The 17,258-nt window shown below is 44.3% G+C and overlaps 1 protein-coding gene across 2 annotated transcripts; it reads left to right on the forward strand.

The window, feature by feature from the left end:
- The first annotated feature begins 1,356 nt into the window (after nt 1-1,356).
- On the forward strand, nt 1,357-15,855 carry LOC137534743 (gastrula zinc finger protein XlCGF57.1-like). Of its 2 annotated transcripts, none has more exons than XM_068256370.1 (4): nt 1,357-1,405; nt 4,410-4,488; nt 9,033-9,294; nt 11,791-15,855. In XM_068256370.1, the coding sequence occupies exons 3-4, from the start codon at nt 9,039-9,041 to the stop codon at nt 13,026-13,028; spliced, it is 1,494 nt and encodes a 497-aa protein (XP_068112471.1). In that variant the 5' UTR covers nt 1,357-1,405; nt 4,410-4,488; nt 9,033-9,038; the 3' UTR covers nt 13,029-15,855. The 2 variants fall into 2 exon arrangements, with proteins under 2 accessions (XP_068112471.1, XP_068112472.1); XM_068256371.1 differs by lacking the exon at nt 1,357-1,405 and adding an exon at nt 2,143-2,194.
- Nucleotides 15,856-17,258: the final 1,403 nt, after the last annotated feature.

Below are 17,258 nucleotides of genomic sequence, written 5' to 3' on the forward strand. Positions count from 1 at the left end.
AAACCCCTCCCCCATTTAGACCTCATTTACAACACTAGACTGCGCTCTAGGGCAATGAAATTAGCTGATGACCGTCCCACCCAGGCCAGACCGTCTCACCCAGGCGGCTCAAATCGGGCCAGAGGTTGCCCTCTTAGGTCATAGCTGTCTGTTCACTGCTATTTATGTATGGCTGCTGATGCTCTGTCAAATGTTACTGTCTTGTATACTCCTTGTGTACTACTACGGTTATCTGTGGTTACATGCTGGTGTCTCTTAAAGCATGGGTTGACTCACATTGTCTCACTGTCATTGTATATTACTTGTCACGGTGCCCTGTTGTTGCCAAACCCAATTTCATGCATGACCCAGTCATGCTTGGCAATAATAAACTAATTCTGAAGTACTGGAGCTTACCGCTGGGATGCGAGAAGACACTGTGAGCTGGTGGGAGAGGAGTGGGCACACACTAAGCTAGGATGATGATGAAAATAATAATAATGACAGTGCAGTGTAAGGAAGGATCGCTGCAGTTTTTCTAATTTCCACAAGATGGCGGTCTCCATTACAAGTGAAACGCACAGGCAGGAAGTTTGGGGGATGGGAAGTTCGGATCTTTTCAATGATCCGGATGATTCGAATCGGATCATTGAAGAGATCCGGATCTTTGATCCGAATCTCGGATCATTTTACTACCGGAAGCATTCGGGGGTGAAATGAACAGCAGGACAGGTCTGTGGACAGGAGAAGGGGAGGGAGTGGACACACAGAGAAGGGGAGAAGATGGACAGAGGGCAGGGAGTGGACAGAGAAGGGAGGAGGGACGAGCAGAGAGCAGAAATGTTTGCACGTAATACCCACATGCTGAAGTCATATGCTTTACATATATTTCACCTATATGTTCATCTGTACACTTTGAAAGAAAAGGTCGCACAGTGAAAGAAAGCATTCCCAGAAGATAAGTGCAGCTGTTTAGTGCCAGTGCAGGAGGATTATATTGCCTTTCAATCACAGTGTCTGCAAAGTTACTGAGCTGCTGTGCTGAGCCAAAAGCTTCCAATGTGATCACTGTGCAGCACAACTACGGAACAGCCAGCCTAGAATGGGCAGCACATTGCAGCCAGTATGTGTGCTCTACACATATCTGGCAGTGGCACCCATGTCCCCTCCTCTCTCATCTACCTGTCTCCCTGCAAGGCTGCCTCCCATCCAACAGAGCGATCCCTGCTTCCAGGACCCCGCTGCCCGCTGAGAGGGGGCGTGTCGCTCCTGGCCCCGCCCCTTTTGCGATCCGAATCGTTCATTTTGATGATTCGGATGATCGACTCATAAAATAGATTCGGATCAAAGATCCGAATCGTTCATGATCCGGACAACACTAAGTGGAAGTAGAAGGAAGACATTGCTGGAACTGGCAGCAGAGAAGGTAATGAGATGATGTTTTATTTTATATATACACCAGTACAGTAAGTAAATTGATGCCTATTGGGCACTAACCTCTATCACCCTGCTTACCCTGTTTCTAGACTTCTTCACCAGGGTGAGTTAGAGAGCTGTATAAAAAAGTCAAAGCTCAGAAATGTTTCTACTGAGTTGAAAGCTGTGCTGTATTTTGTACGTAAATTGATGTACTGAATATATGGTTTTGGGACCAGACAGCTCTGTATTCCAGCATTATAGCAATACAGTTAGTAAGTTTGAAGTCCAAGTTCTGCAATAAAATCTCAAATGATTCTGATTTTTGAGATGTCAAATAGCATTATGGGTCACTCCAACCTGAATTATCGCAAATTCTTTCTGTTTTAAAGAGAACCTGTACTGAGTAAAAATATTTAAAATAAACACATGAGGTAACTTCAAATGAACATTACATAGTTACCTTGCCATCAGTTCCTCTCAGAAGTTTACCATTTTCTTCTGACAATAATCCCTTCCAGTTCTGACAATATTTTGTCAGATCTGAAATATGTCAGTTGCTGTCAGTAAAATATCAGTTGCTGTCAGTTATAGCTGAGAGGAAGACTGATGTACGAGGTAATGTCCATGTTTCCCTATGGCTCAAGTGGGCGATGTTACAGTTTAACTGTGTGCTGACCAGAAAGCTGTTATGGGCAATGACCACTTTCAAAATGGAGGACAGAAAATTCCCTTGATCACAATGAACAAACAGGACGCGGGAGAGGAGAAAGACGCTGAGGAGTAGATTACATGGAAGGTAAGTATGACTTGTGTACGCTTATTTTGACTTTTTAAGTTTCAGTTCAGGTTTTCTTTAACCAGCCAGGCGGTATGGACGAGCTCAGCTCGTCCATCACCGCCGGAGGCTGCCGCTCAGGCCCTGCTGGGCCGATTTTCATCAAATAAAGAGCAGCACACGCAGCCGGCACTTTGCCAGCCGCGTGTGCTGCCTGATCGCCGCCGCTCTGCGGCGATCCGCCGCGAGCAGCGGCGAAAGAGGGTCCCCCCAGCCGCCTGAGCCCAGCGTAGCCGGAACAAAAAGTTCCGGCCAGCGCTAAGGGCTGGATCGGAGGCGGCTGACGTCAGGACGTCGGCTGACGTCCATGACGTCACTCCGCTCGTCGCTATGGCGACGATGTAAGCAAAACAAGGAAGGCCGCTCATTGCGGCCTTCCTTGTTTATTCTGGGCTTTCATGCAGCCAACTTTCAGTTGGCTGCATGAAATAGTTTTTTTTTTATTTAAAAAAACCCTCCCGCAGCCGCCCTGGCGATCTTAACCACCCTGGCGTTCTGATAAGATCGCCAGGGAGGCTGCGGGAGGGTTTTTTTTAAATTAAAAAAAAACTATTTCATGCAGCCAACTGAAAGTTGGCTGCATGAAAGCCCACTAGAGGGCGCTCCGGAGGCGTTCTTCCGATCGCCTCCGGCGCCCAGAATAAACAAGGAAGGCCGCAATGAGCGGCCTTCCTTGTTTTGCTTACACCGTCGCCATAGCGACGAGCGGAGTGACGTCATGGACGTCAGCCGACGTCCTGACGTCAGACGCCTCCGATCCAGCCCTTAGCGCTGGCCGGAACTTTTTGTTCCGGCTGCGCAGGGCTCAGGCGGCTAGGGGGACCCTCTTTCGCCGCTGCTCGCGGCGAATCGCCGCAAAGCGGCGGCGATCGGGCAGCACACGCGGCTGGCAAAGTGCCGGCTGCGTGTGCTGCTCTTTATTTGGCGCAAATCGGCCCAGCAGGGCCTGAGCGGCAGCCTCCGGCGGTGATGGACGAGCTGAGCTCGTCCATACCGCCCAGGTGGTTAATAGAACGCCAGGGTGGTTAAGAAAGCAAACTTTTGTTTTTCTTAGCATTTTAGTAAGGGGGCTTTTAGGACCATTGTAGGCCCTTACACACTCCAATGAGTTCTGGGTCACCATGAGCTTGCTGGTTAGTCTGGGTCAAATACAAAAAGAGTGTTATGAGTTTATTGTCAGAGAGCGCTTCCCTTTAATATACACAACATCAAAAACAACAACAAGTCCTGTTTAGTGGTGTTCTCCCTTGATGCTGCAGGCCAATATCCAGATAATGACCTTAAAAAAGGGGGGATAAGAGCAACGGTACATTTGGCCTCTTGCACACTTCATGCGATCAGATTTGTGATTTACAGTGTGCAAGAGGCCTTATAGTCTGTTTTATACTGGATTGTTACAGGGTCAACCATTCAATGAACACAAGCCTCCTGTGGTAGAGGCCTGTGCGGGCCTAATTTTTCAGACCCGATACCCACACCCGACCCGCAAACCACTTATTGGTGAATCTGGTACCCGCACCAGACCCGCACCCCGATTAAAATTAAAACGGGTATCCCGAACCTGACCTGCATTTCGGGTAACCCACGGGTACCAAACCGATGCAGTCCTTTATTCTGTGGTACTTTTAGTGGGTCCCCAGTCTGCCCCTTGTGTTTACTCTTACCACACCAGGGCGGCACACTCACCTGGCCCTCTAGCTGCACAGACAGTATATTCACCAATTAACACCCTCTAAACTGCACAACTAGCCTCTTGGTTGACACTGTATCCTACCACAGCCACACCATAAGTGCCTCTTGCCGTACTCGCGTTTGGCCACCTAGACAACAGGTCCTTGCCAGCAGTGGTAACGGGGATCCCTCATGGATTGTCCAATCTCCAACTTTGAATTGTAGAAGCAGCACCGATCCCCCGGCTCTATCTGAGGACTAAGCCACACTTGATAGTGTAAAACCACAAATTGTATTGAAAAAAAGCAGAATCTTACAACCATCAGTAGAAAAGCACATAGCTTTAGGCCACTTCTTTCCCTTAGCTCCGCCCAACTTGTTTCCTCATCAGGGACTGTGTCTCAGGATATTCTAGGTGAGAGGTGAGGAGTGCTGGGAATTATGGGACATTAGCTGGTAACAGCAAGGGGTGTGTCAGGATGTCATTTTCTGTGTCTCCATGCAGGAGTGGCAGTATATAGAAGGACACAAGGATCACTACAAGGACCCTATGATGGAGAATCAGCTGCCTTTCACTTCACCAGGTAAGAGGAGACCTTTATTTCTTGTACAGCAGAGACCAGTATGGAGGGTCCACCTGTAACCCTCTAAAAAAGGGTATTGTAATGTAGGAGTGTAATTTATATTGATTCTGTGTATTTAACATGTGTAAGGTAAACTTTGCATGTTAGGCTGAAATTCGCTTTAAGAATTAGCATTGTGAAATCAAAACGGCGCATAAAGAGAGACCTAAGCGTCCAGATAGTCGCATAGACTGGGTTGCTAGGCGACCGCATATACAAAGAGGGGAATGCTCCAAAAGCCCAGCGCGAGCAGTGCGAGGCATAGCGCAGGCGCAGTAGGGCAGAGCACGCAAGACACAGGCTGAGGGAACTGGTTAAAACCAGTTCTCCTCACAGAGAGTCAGTCAGCGGCGGTAAGCGAGGGGGACAGAGGCCAGTGGAGCAGCCATAGCAGCCACCCCATGAGGCAGAGTGGGGCCCGGCGGCAGCAACCAGACCACCCAAGTGAGAGAAAAGGGCAGTGGTGACAGAGCCCAGAGCAGCGACCAGGGACCAGTTAAAGAGACAGCAGGCCCGATCCAGGCTGCACAGGAGGAGAGAGACCCTGTCAGGCCAGTTTAGTATAGGCCTTGCACCAACATCAAGCCACAGGTTGTGATCAGAAAAGGGACAGAGTTCAGTGGAGGTTGACTGAGAATAGTGACAGTTAACCCCAGCATACTGAATGGCATATTCTGATGAAGGTGGTGTAACTAAAATCTGTCTGTCTGATAAAGCCTTGAAGTAACAGTGACATGGTGATGATAATCAGTTCATTTATGCAATATAGTCCTGAATTTCTAAAGAAACAGACTGTGATCAAGCATATTAAGTGTGAGTGAATTTTGTTGCCAGAAAAGTGAATAGCCTCTGATAAACCCCTCAGTGATTACACTGCATTCCGTGTTACTAATAGAACTACAGTGAAAAGCAGGGTGACATCTGACAGAGATGAAGAGTCAACAAAGTTGGAGATAGAAGTGTTGCAAATACCAAAAATTAGAGCTTATTCAGTATAGAGTTCAAATAGCATAAGAAAAGAGTGATTTTGAAGGAGCTAGATATTGATGGTATAACTGGGTGCATTGGTCAATTTTATTATTTTATTTTATTTCTCTAACCCCTTTTTGATCAGTTGATTCTTTCTTTACTTTTGTTTGTTATTTTGGGGAATCCCTATTAAGGAAAGTGGTGCCTAAGAGATACAGTAATTTGAGAAGTACAGTAAATAGAGCAAAAGTTTGAGAGATCTTCGGAGTAAAGTAAACATCATTTGGATGCCATGTACCAACCTAAGAACTGTAAAAGTTGCTTCAGTACCATACTAAGGAGAGCAATTAACCCTAAGGTTTTGCTGAGGAAGATAGCTTGGACTTGGCAGCAAGGGACTGAGACTGTATAGGAACTGAATTGCTCAGTAGACCTGTCCCGACCCAAGCCCCTATACCTCAGTAAATGGTACTGTGATCAAAAGTATTGTATTGAAAAATGGTTGATGATTGTAAGAGAAGAAGACCTGTTGTAGCTCCATTTATGTATAAAAGGGTTTGTGTTACCTAACCTTTTTATCCCACATATTTTACCGGTGCACCAGCTGTGAAGAGGAGTATATTGTATTTTTGATCTGTGATGTGCAAGGGAAATGAAAATTTGTGTTAAGAGTTATATTGGTTGAGTGAAGTTATCAGTTGACCATTGTTGAGGTCACAAATAAATCCTTGATATTCACATCTGAGTCAGTCTCTGGTGGATTCCTCTCAGCCGGAGCAGAACCACCCGAAGCGCTTATTTTTGGCACGCTTGTGCCTGTTGTCTTTTGGTTCACCACAATAATTTGCAGCTATGGGGATGCTAGGTGTTTATATTTGGTGCCGGCACTCAGCAGAGTAGCAAAGCTGCTCTGCAATCATATCGACAAGCACATGCTGCAGTAGGGATGGCAGAAATTATCAATAATGAGTTCAGCTACATGGTAGCGAAACTCATATAGCAGTGGGACGACTGGTAGTTAGTGTAAGAGGGGAGAGCATACTAGGAGTAGAGAGTGTGAGTTAGTGTTAGGAGTGGTGGGGGGGGAGGGTTAGTGTTAGAAATGAAGAGGGGGGAGGTTAATGGTAGGAGTAGAGAGGGGAAGGGTAATGTTAGAAATGGAGAGGAGAGAGGTTAGTGTTAGGAGTGGAGAGGGGAGAGGTTAGTGTTAGGTGTGGAGAGAGGAGAGACTAGTGTTAGGAGTGAAGATGTTAGTAGTGGACAGAGGGAGGTTAGTGTTAGGAGAGAAGAGGCGGAGGTTAGTATTAAGCAGATGAGAGGGGGGTTAGTGTTAGGTAGTGGAGAGGGGGGTTAGTGTTAGGTAGTGGAGAGGGGAGGTTAGTGTTAGGCAGAAGGGAGGGGAGGTTGGTGTCAGGAAGAGGCGAGGGGAGGTTAGTGTTATGCTGAGGAGACGGGAGGTTAGTTTTAGGAGTGGGTAGGAGGAGGTTAGTGTTAGGCAGAGGGGAGGTTGGTGCAGGCAGAGGTAAGGGGAAGTTAGTGTTAGGTGTGGAAAGGGGAGAGGTTAGTGTTTAGGAGAGGGTGAAGGTTAGGGTTTGGAGAGGGGTAGGTTATTGTTAGGCAGAGGAGAAGGAGGTTAGTGTTAGTCCGAGGAGAGGGGGGAGAGGTTAGTGTTAAGAGGGGGCAAGTTACTATTAGGAGAAGTGGGGGTCAAGTTAGTGTTATGAAAGGGAAGAGCTTAGTGTTAAGTCTAATCAGGGATAGTTAGTGTAAGAATAGTAGATGGAAGTTAGTTGAGATATTACAGATGTACTATACCCTGTGCCAAACTTCCTAGCCTCTATGTTTAATGTACGCCCACTTAGATCCCCCCAATCATATAATTACATAGAAACAATGGATTCACTCAATGTGTGCGTTTCCTTCAAGTGGATCTGGTAACAGAAACCCAGCAGAGATATGTACAGGTTCTCTTCATTCCCAGGATTATCTACAGGAAGATCACACCATTTCCCACAAGAGATGGCCCGAACCTCCGATTTTCGCGGAGGTTCGGTTCGCTCGAACTTTCGCGAACCGCAATAGACTTCAATGGGGAGGCGAACTTGGAAAACTAGAAACACTTATGCTGGCCAGAAATGTGATGGAAAAGATGTTTGAAGGGGTCTAACACCTGGACCCCCAGGTGGCGGAGTGGGATACATGCCAAAAGTCCCAGGGAAAAATCTGGATTTGACGCAAAGTAGTGTTTTAAGGGCAGAAATCACATTGAATGCTAAATTGCAGGCCTAAAGTGCTTTAAAACAACTTGCATGTGTATACATCAATCAGGGAGTGTAATTAGAGTTCTGCTACACACTGACACACCAAACTCACTGTGTAACGCACCTCAAGCAGCTGTTTGCATAGTGACGGCCGTGCTGGTCTGGTGCGCAACATGGCGAGAGTGCAGGCCGCGTCGGTGTTCAAGCCCATATGGTCGCCGGGCTGTGGTAGCTCAATCATAGAACAACAGTGACTGTCCAGTGTCCAGCTGATCAAGTTTGCTCTGTCCACAATGAAGCAACAACCTTATTATCTTCTTGTATGTAGGTAGACATAGGTAGGTGCCCCAGTAGTTAGCTAGGCATATGTCGGAGTCTCAGTATAGATAGTTAGGCATAGGTAGGTGTCCCAGTATAGGTAGATAGGCATAGGTAGGTGCCTCAGTAGTTAGCTAGGCATAGGTAGGAGTCTCAGTATAGGTAGATAGGCATAGGTAGGTGCCTCAGTAGTTAGCTAGACATAGGTAGGAGACCCAGTATAGGTAGGTAGGCATAGGTAGGTGTCCCAGTATAGGTAGGTAGGCATAGGTAGGTCCTCTAGTATAGGTAGGTAGGTGTCCCCGTATAGGTAAGTAGGTGCCCCAGTAGTTAGGTAGGCATAGGTAGGTGTCCCAGTATAGATAGTTAGGCAGGGCCTGGCTGGCACAGTAATAACAATTACCAAGGTCCAACTGCAACAGATAGGGCTGTATAATGTCAGTGTCAGTGAGCAACACACACAAAAAAAAACCACATCAGGAGAACATTAGCTCTCAAAAGAGCTGTTGAGGGGTGCTATTTTAGCAATAACAATCAGCCAGGAGCAAGCTAACAAGCCAAAAGCCTAACTAATCTTTCCCTAGGAGAAACAGTTTGAAGCAGCTCGCCCTACTCTCACTATTGCAGGCACACAAGTGAGTGTAATGGCCGGCGGAGCCTGCCTTATATAAGGGGGGGAGGGGCTCCAGGACTGAGTGTAGCCTGATTGGCTACAATGTACCTGCTGACTGTGATGTAGAGGGTCAAAGTTGACCCTAATGGAGCATTATGGGGTGAATCGAACTTCCGGGAAAGTTCGCCTGGAACCGTTCGCCGGCGAACCGTTCGTGCCATCGCTATTCCCCCCACTACCAAGTAAATTCGATTTTATGCAACTGTAAATTGTGTCGGATGATATTCCTTTATGTTCTCCTATTGCTTAGTGTTAATATATTTACTATCACTTTTGGACTCTAGAGTGATATGATGAAAAAAATGAAAGAGGAAGAAGAAACATATGTGAAAAGTGACCAGCAGTCTATAGACGAAGTTGAAATGAGGGGAACAATTAAAGAAGAAGAAGAGACACATGTGCAGGAAGATCAGCTGTCTACAGAGGAGGGTGAAGTCACGAGGACAATGAAAGAGGAGGAAGAACAGCCGGATGATCAGTGGTGTATGGATCAGGGTGTGATGATGGTGACCATTAAAGGGGAGGACTCTTTGGACAGCAGTGCAGGTAAAACAGATTCTTATCTTCATTTTACTGTTCTCTAGGCAAGACCCTTGGACACCCAGCACCAGTAATCAAGGGATGCTGAGCTCCAGTGGTGTCAGGCTTGCTGTATTGCAATACATGATGGGACCTTAATATTTGAATAGCAGTTGGGGGTTAATTGGGAGCCTGAGCTCAGCAACGTCGCTCAGAGACTAGAGTTGCAGAAGTGCATATGAGGTGTTCCCTCCTTGGCTCTAGATGCATCTCTGGCACTGTATTTGGCCTGAGGAAGTGGGGGTTAGACCCACGAAATGCGTTTTCTGTGCATAATTAAACTTCATATGTGTATGAATTCCTCTATTATTTTATCTGTTTTTAACACCGTTTTATCCATCATTCAGTGCCTCTTCCCCCCTTTGTGAATTCATGAGATAAAACAGATAAGGGCCCTGATTCCCTAAACTATGGTAAAGTTGCCATGTGTAGGCAGCGGTATTTACCAACAACATAACATGTGATGTTCACTGGAACTCTTATGTATACAATGCACTCCTTATATAAATAAGCTTGATATTACTTCTTTACTTAATTTTTAGTAGTTTTTTTTTTTCAATTTCCAGGTGCTGAAAAATATTTTATAGAGAAGATGAAAAATTATCTCCTGAGAGAAAATTCAGGACATAACTTAAAGTGTGATTATACTCCCCAAACCCTACATAAAAGAACATTTGAAAGCATTCCCAAGCACTTCATGTGTGTACAATAGTTTATTTTCACTGCAGAGAGCATTAGAAATGCTCTTATCTCTGGTCATCGGCAAAGGCAATCATTGCCACCTGAAGCTCTCTGCATGTTTCCTCACTGTGCTCCCCCCCCTCGTTAATAGATACATCAGCCTGGTACAGCTGCATCACAGAAAAGGAGGGGGCAGAGTGAAGACACAGGTACAGGGTGATACTTGCCTTTGTTGGTGACCAGAGTTCAGCCAGCTGCTACTGCTCTCTGCAGTGAAAATAAACACTTTTACTCACAGGGAATACTTGGGAATGCTTTCAAATGTTCTTTTATGTAACTAAGAGTAGTTGCAATTTTCATTTTTGGAGTACTGTCTAATCCCACGCCTTGCACTAATGAGGATCAACCAATCCGAAACATCTGTCTGTATGCATGTTGGATTAGTTTGGCTCTGTAATATTAACGAGCTGATATCATTGCATTCCAGCACTTCTGGATTTATTTTTAGCCCACAGGAACAACAAAGAGGTGATTTGCATATTCAGCAGTGATATATTGTGGGACACCTCATTCACTAACCTGAATAATCACAAATACTTTCTGTTTTAAGTAGGCAAACTTCTGTTTTAGTAGTGACCCTTGAGCTGACAGTTTTTCTCACAGCAGGTGTTTCAATACCCCCCCAAAAAACAAAAAAAAAACATAGCAATAAAATACTTTTTAACCCTTTCTACTCATCACTTGGGGAAGGAGGGAGTGCCGACATGGACACTCTTGCACTGCACAAAGCACAAACACTGTCATTGCATGGTGCAGAAGGAGATTAGAGTGTCAGACTTATGGTGCCCATACACGATACAAGAAAAACGCTTGATTTTCCCGTTTTTTCTATCTAAATGATCAAATCGAATGAAAGTTGAAAATATTTTTTTTTTCGATCAAGAAATTCAAACGATTATCCCGTTTTTTTTTAGAGAAAAATCTGATTGGACATACTGGAAAAATCTTTATATTCAATCCGAATAATTGAACTAAATTATCTAATCAAAAAAAATGAAAAATTGTACCATGTATGGCCACCTTAAGTCTGACTCTTTGATCAGAGGGGCCTGGCATCATGTTGGACTAGATCCCATGGTGGTCCGGCCAGTGGCAGCTCGAATGCTCCTCATCACATATCAGGAGCTGGAGAGAACACTTCACTGTCACACCAAGTCCTACAGCGGAGCAGAAGGGGTTAAGCCCTCAGCAAGTTAGGAAATAGTAAGTTTATAACTTTTCATTCTACTTTTTAGTACTTTTTCAGTTGTTAGGTGGGAAAAGTTAAAGAACCTAATTAATAATATAAATGCTTGCTTCCCTTTAAAAACACACACATCATTTGTGAACCTCCCTTCGTGGGCGGCACGTATATATATATATATATATATATATATATATATATATATATATATATATATATATTTAACAGCAGAGCACCCAGGTGCTCAGTTTGCTTTTTAAAGGAAACCAGAGACGGCTTAACCTAAATATTTGATACTTACCCGAGGCTTCCTTCAGCCCCTTAAGCATGTCTGAATCCCTCGCCGTCCTCCCACGTGCCACCGTTCAGCCCAAATCAGACCCCACGTCAGTCGGGGTCTTCTGCGCAAATCTTTAGGTTAATCCGTCTCTGGTACACTTTAAGAGCATTTTAGACAAAAAGTCTCTGAACTGTAACTTTATACAGGAAAAGGTTTAATACACAGGAAGATTTTAATATTCATATTTCCCCCCCAATAGATGGAGAGGATGTGGGGAGCACCTCGCAGGGACGTCTTATCTCACCTCCAGATTATACTGCAGAAGATAATGGCGTCACACAATATTCTCCAGGAGGAAACCCCATTACTGGAAATACACATCACAGACTTTACCATGAGGAGAGATCACCGGAACCCTCTAATCCTGAGGAAGCTTCTGACACATCACATCCGGTTACCACAAATATAAAAACAAGAGTACATGGGGCAAGTTGGTCATGTGACCCATCTGTTCCAGAAGGGTCCTCCTCAGGTGTATTATGTGGTGACAGACAATTGGGTGATGAGATATTTGTGCAATCTGAAAGTGATAAATGTTGTATCCCTGTTTCACTGTCTGATTTACATCAAAATGTGCATAGAAGTCAGTGCGCTTTACCATGTTCAGAGAGTGGGAAAGATTTTCATCAGAGAGAAGACCTTAGGCATGAAAAACACCACATAGGGGAACTTCCTTTTACATGTTCAAAATGCGGAAAAAGTTTTCCTCAGAATGACCAGCTCCTTAGACATCATAGAATGCACACAAGTGAGCGACCGTTTCCATGTTCAGAGTGTGGGAAATGTTTTGGTAGAAAGCTGGAGCTCCTGACACACCAAAGAATACACACGGGTGAAAGACCTTTTTCATGTTCAGAGTGTGGGAAAGATTTTACTAGCAAAAGAAATCTTCTGAAACACCACAGAGTGCACACAGGTGAGCGACCCTTTTCCTGTTCAGAATGTGGGAAAGGTTTTGTACAAAAAGGCGATCTTCTAAGACACCAGAAACTTCACACAGATGAGCGTCCTTTTCTTTGTTCCGAGTGCGGGAAAGGCTTTATTCAGAAAGGAGAGCTTGTTAAGCATCAGAGAGTTCACACAGGTGAGCTCCCATTTCAATGCTTAGAGTGTGGAAAGGGTTACACTGGTAAAGCAGGCCTTCTTAAACATGAGAGAAGACACAGAGGAGAGCGCCCTTTCACATGCCCAGAGTGTGGGAAATGTTTTGCTCGCAAGGGAGACCTCCTTGGACACCAGAGAACCCACACAGGTGAGCGTCCTTTTTCATGTCCAGAGTGTGGGAAATGCTTTGCTGACAAAAGAAACCTTTTTAAACACAAGAAAATACACAAAGGTGTGCGACCTTTTCAGTGTTCAGAGTGTGGGAAATGTTTCATTGATAGAGGTCACCTTCTTAGTCACGAAAAAGTTCATACAGACAAGGGTCCTCTTTAATGCTCAGGGTGTGAGGAAGAAGGATTCATTCACAGTGGAAGGTTCTTTGAACACCAAAGATCCCTCATTAGATTTTGGCCTGTCACGTTTGAAATGTGGGAAGTTTTAGGTCTGAAAGAAGACCTGCAAAGACGCCAGGGAAGACCCATAGCTAAGTGTTGGTTTAATATGAAACGTAGCAAACCATGGGGTGTTTGGTGCCACACCAACACCAGTGGATTGTGTCAGTCACTGTGACTGGAGTAGAGCTAGAACTTTAAGAGGAACTTTACAGAATGTAACGTGTGTTCCTAAGTGAGCAGAAAAAACACCAAGTCTCCCAGAGTGCTCTGGGGTCGAATTCCTAGGCTAGGCTAAACATCACTGGTAGGGCGGGGATACATACTAATATACTGTACAGCAATATATACTTATAGGAAGTGTTTGTGATGCTGAAATCAGGTTCATTAATGTATCCTGAGTAATGTAGTGCATCATACTATATGCTGTTATAGTTTCTCTCCGTAAAGGAAAACTAATTAGAGGGATATGGAGGCGGCCATATTTATTTTCTTTTACACAATACCAGTTGCCTGACTGATCCTGGTGATCTTTTGCCTCTAATACTTTTAGCCATAGCCCCTGAACAAGCATGCAGCAGATCAGGTGTTTCTGACTTTATTGTCAGATCTGACAAGATTAGCTGCATGCTTGTTTCTGTTGTTATCCAGACACTACTGCAGCCAAATAGATCAGCATGGCTGTCAGGCAACTGGTATTGTTTAAAAGGAAATACATATGGCAGCCTCCATATTCTTCTCACTACAATTGTCCTTTAAAGGATCACTATTAGGGGAAAATTGTAACATTTAAAATGTATGTGTATAAGCATGTATAAGGTGTAGATTTGCTCCATATTAAAATGCATTTAAATTACCTTTTCACCATGCCACAGTCACTTACAGAAGGTTTTCAAAATCTGACAAATGTAACAGTTTTGGACTAATCCATCTCCTAATGGGGGAATTTTCAATTATATTTACTGAATGGCAGTTGCCCAGTCCAAATGCCAAAATAGTGTGCATGTGAGTAGGGAGGCTGTCCGACATCTATGTACATATCCAAACTGTAGAGTGCTTTTGTAAAAAACAAAGGAAATACTGAGAATCCCCCATGAGAAGATGCACTAGCCCAAAACTTGTTAGATCTGTCAGCATTTTCCTGTCAACTGTAAGTGTAACAACATAGAAAAAAAGTAATTTATAGTGCATTTACTCTGGAACAAATGTACATTTTATGCAGATGACAGTAAGTCCTTTAAAGTGGTCTGGAACTCAGCATTTCTTCTTTGTTCTAAAATATTATTTACAGCATAAAATCTACTACCACAAAAAATTGTAGCAGAATAGCATTCAAACAGTTAAACACAGGACTTTGTTCTTCAGTAGAAAGCTCCTTGCTTCAGTGGACAGCTCCTGGCCGCACCTGAAGAGGTGATAACATTATTAGCATCCTTTTCCATTTACAGAGTGTGGCAAAGGTTTCAATTACAAACGAGAACTTGTTGCACACCAGAGAAGTCACACCGGTGAGCGGCCATTTTCAGAGTGTGGGAAAAGTTTTAGTCTGAAGAGTAACCTTTTTGCACACCAGAGAAACCATGCAGGTGTTCATCCTTTTGTTTGTTCAAAATGTGGGGAGGGCTTTAGTTATAGGGAAGACCTTGTTAGACACCAGAGAATCCATGCTGATAAACCTTTCTTTTCAAAAATGTTTCAGTCCCAAAGGAGGCCTTTCTAATCAAAAATATCTTACAAACAAGCATTCAGTTTCCAGTTCAGAGTGTGGCAAGGGTTCCTTTCATAGAGGACACCATTCTGAAGCAAAGCAAATACACAAAGGAGAAAAACTTTTTTTTTCCTCTGTGTCTTTGTACACTGATCTGTACAGATCTCAGTGCCTGACCAGCGATTTTGAGATTCTTCTCCACTCCAAGGGCTTGATTCATTAAGACAAATAGCATGCCTTATCAAAGTTAACATGCCTTATCAGAGTAGCATAGAGAGCGCTACGTACCCGCAGGGGCTCAAGGCAGGACGAGTGGAGCTCTCCTCATTGCCAATTAGCAGGCATAAGTTCATAGCGCTCGCTATGCTGCTCTAATAGGATGTGTTAACTCAGATAAGGCGTGTTATCTCTGATAAGGTGTGTTAACTTGGATAAGGCATGCTATTTGTCTTAGTGAATCAAGCCCCAAGTCTGAGCTATCATTGTGAAGAAAGTGGAGCACTTAGATTGTATTACTTTATAAAGCACACAGGTTGCATAGATGCTACAAAACTCTTCTGGCTCTTTCCCTTTGAGTCTGTTGTGTGGTGTCATAATGGACAAAATCAGCATTGCAATGCTCTTTAACCCTATTTAGACAATCTGAAAACTGCATTACAAATGGCAGTGTTGATAACCCAAAACACACCTCCAAGGCGACCGATACCTTGGTAACGAAACAGAGACATGTCTCCAGACCTAAACCCTATTGAGCATCTGTGGGGTACCCTAAAACAAAAGGTGGAGGAGCTCAAGGTCTCTTACATCCACCAGCTTCGTGATGTCATCACGGAGGAGTGGAAGAGGATTCCAGTGGCAACCGGTGAAGCTCTAGTGAACTACATAGCCATGAAAGTTATGGCAGTGCTGGATAATAATGGTGGGCACACAAAATATTGATACTTTGATTAGAATTTTGGCATACTTCACGTTGTAGTGTACTTACTTTTGTTGCCAGTGTTTATGACTGTGTGTTCAGTTATTTTGATGGGACAGCAAATGTACACTGTTATACATGCTGTGCACATATCTTCATTGTTCTTCATTGAAATAATAAAATATTTACAAAAATGTGAAAGGTGTACTCACTTATGTGAGATACTGTATATACATGTTAGCCAGTTCCGGATTACGCTAGTTGAAATGTATGCCTTGTTTATGTCCCCTTATTCTGCCAGGGCGTAGTTTTCAATTCCCTCGCTGTGTGCTCTCGTCGTTCTCTTTTCTCTTGCCAATCCAGCGACACTGCATCCCGCTTGCTCTGCTGTCACACTGACTCCGTATCTTGGAGGTCCTGAGCCTGTGATTACTGTGTGACAAACACAGTAATCACTGTTCACTAAAGTGGAAGGACATCTCTAGTTATTAAGGGGCCTGGACTGTCCAATCCTGAAGGGTTAAAGAGGCATACATGAAATAGAGGCACCTGGAAAAAAGGGCGCAGAGATTGTCACTAGTAAAATATTGCTAAGGTTAGCAATATTGTACTAGTGAATTTTGGTAATTTTTTTGGTAATATTTACCAATATTTTATTATGACTAAACCTAACCCTCCTCTCACACAGAACCCTTCCGTGGCGGTGCTTTACCCTAAGACCTCCCCCGTGGTGCCTAACTCTAAGACCCCACCGTTGATGACTAACCCTAACACCTTCCCCCCCTGGTGGTTCTGGTGGTGCCTAACCCTAAGATCCCCCAGTAGAGCCTAACCCCCCCCCCCCCCCCCCAAACCAGTGGTGCCTAAACCTAAACCACCCTTAGGGTTTTTTCCCCCGCAATTTTCCATGCACCCAAATTTCCATGTTATGCTGCTAAATGCAGCTTTAATCATAGGCGCCTATGGCAGCACCATTTTTTTTCTGTAAGGGCTCCTGCGCCTTTTTCTCCTGCTTCGGTTGAAGGGAGTGTTAAATTATATAACTTGGTTCGGCAAAAAAAAAAGTTACAAAGTTACAAAGTTTGGAGAACCTGGCAAGCATGAGTAGGGAGCATGAGTAGAATAGCACATAATCAACTGATTTATTAACATTTTAGGAATTCTGTTCTACATAGGCGCCTGATTGCCTGATATGACCCAGATCCGGGAGGCAGACTCTTCACAAAATGGCAAAATGTATGTAAATAAAATAAAATCCAGGTTTATCTATGATGTGAGTTGCAATTGATCTATAACATTTGGATTAAATATCTGTCAGGCCTGTAGGGATATCCACTCACAAATCAGCTCCAATGCCCCAATCTAACTCCACAGTCTTCACCTTATGTGGCGCGTCCCTGCTTGAACAGGAGGTGAGGAAACAACACCTACCCGACTTCAGTTACACCCAGGCCTTTGATGTGCAAGGTATTAGAGCTGAATGCAGGGTGAGCAAATAAACTTCAAGGCCGAACAAGGATTCAGAGTTAGCAAAGTCCAGTAACAGT

The sequence above is a fragment of the Hyperolius riggenbachi genome, chromosome 10 (genome assembly GCF_040937935.1).
Source record: "Hyperolius riggenbachi isolate aHypRig1 chromosome 10, aHypRig1.pri, whole genome shotgun sequence".
Lineage (NCBI taxonomy): Eukaryota > Metazoa > Chordata > Amphibia > Anura > Hyperoliidae > Hyperolius > Hyperolius riggenbachi.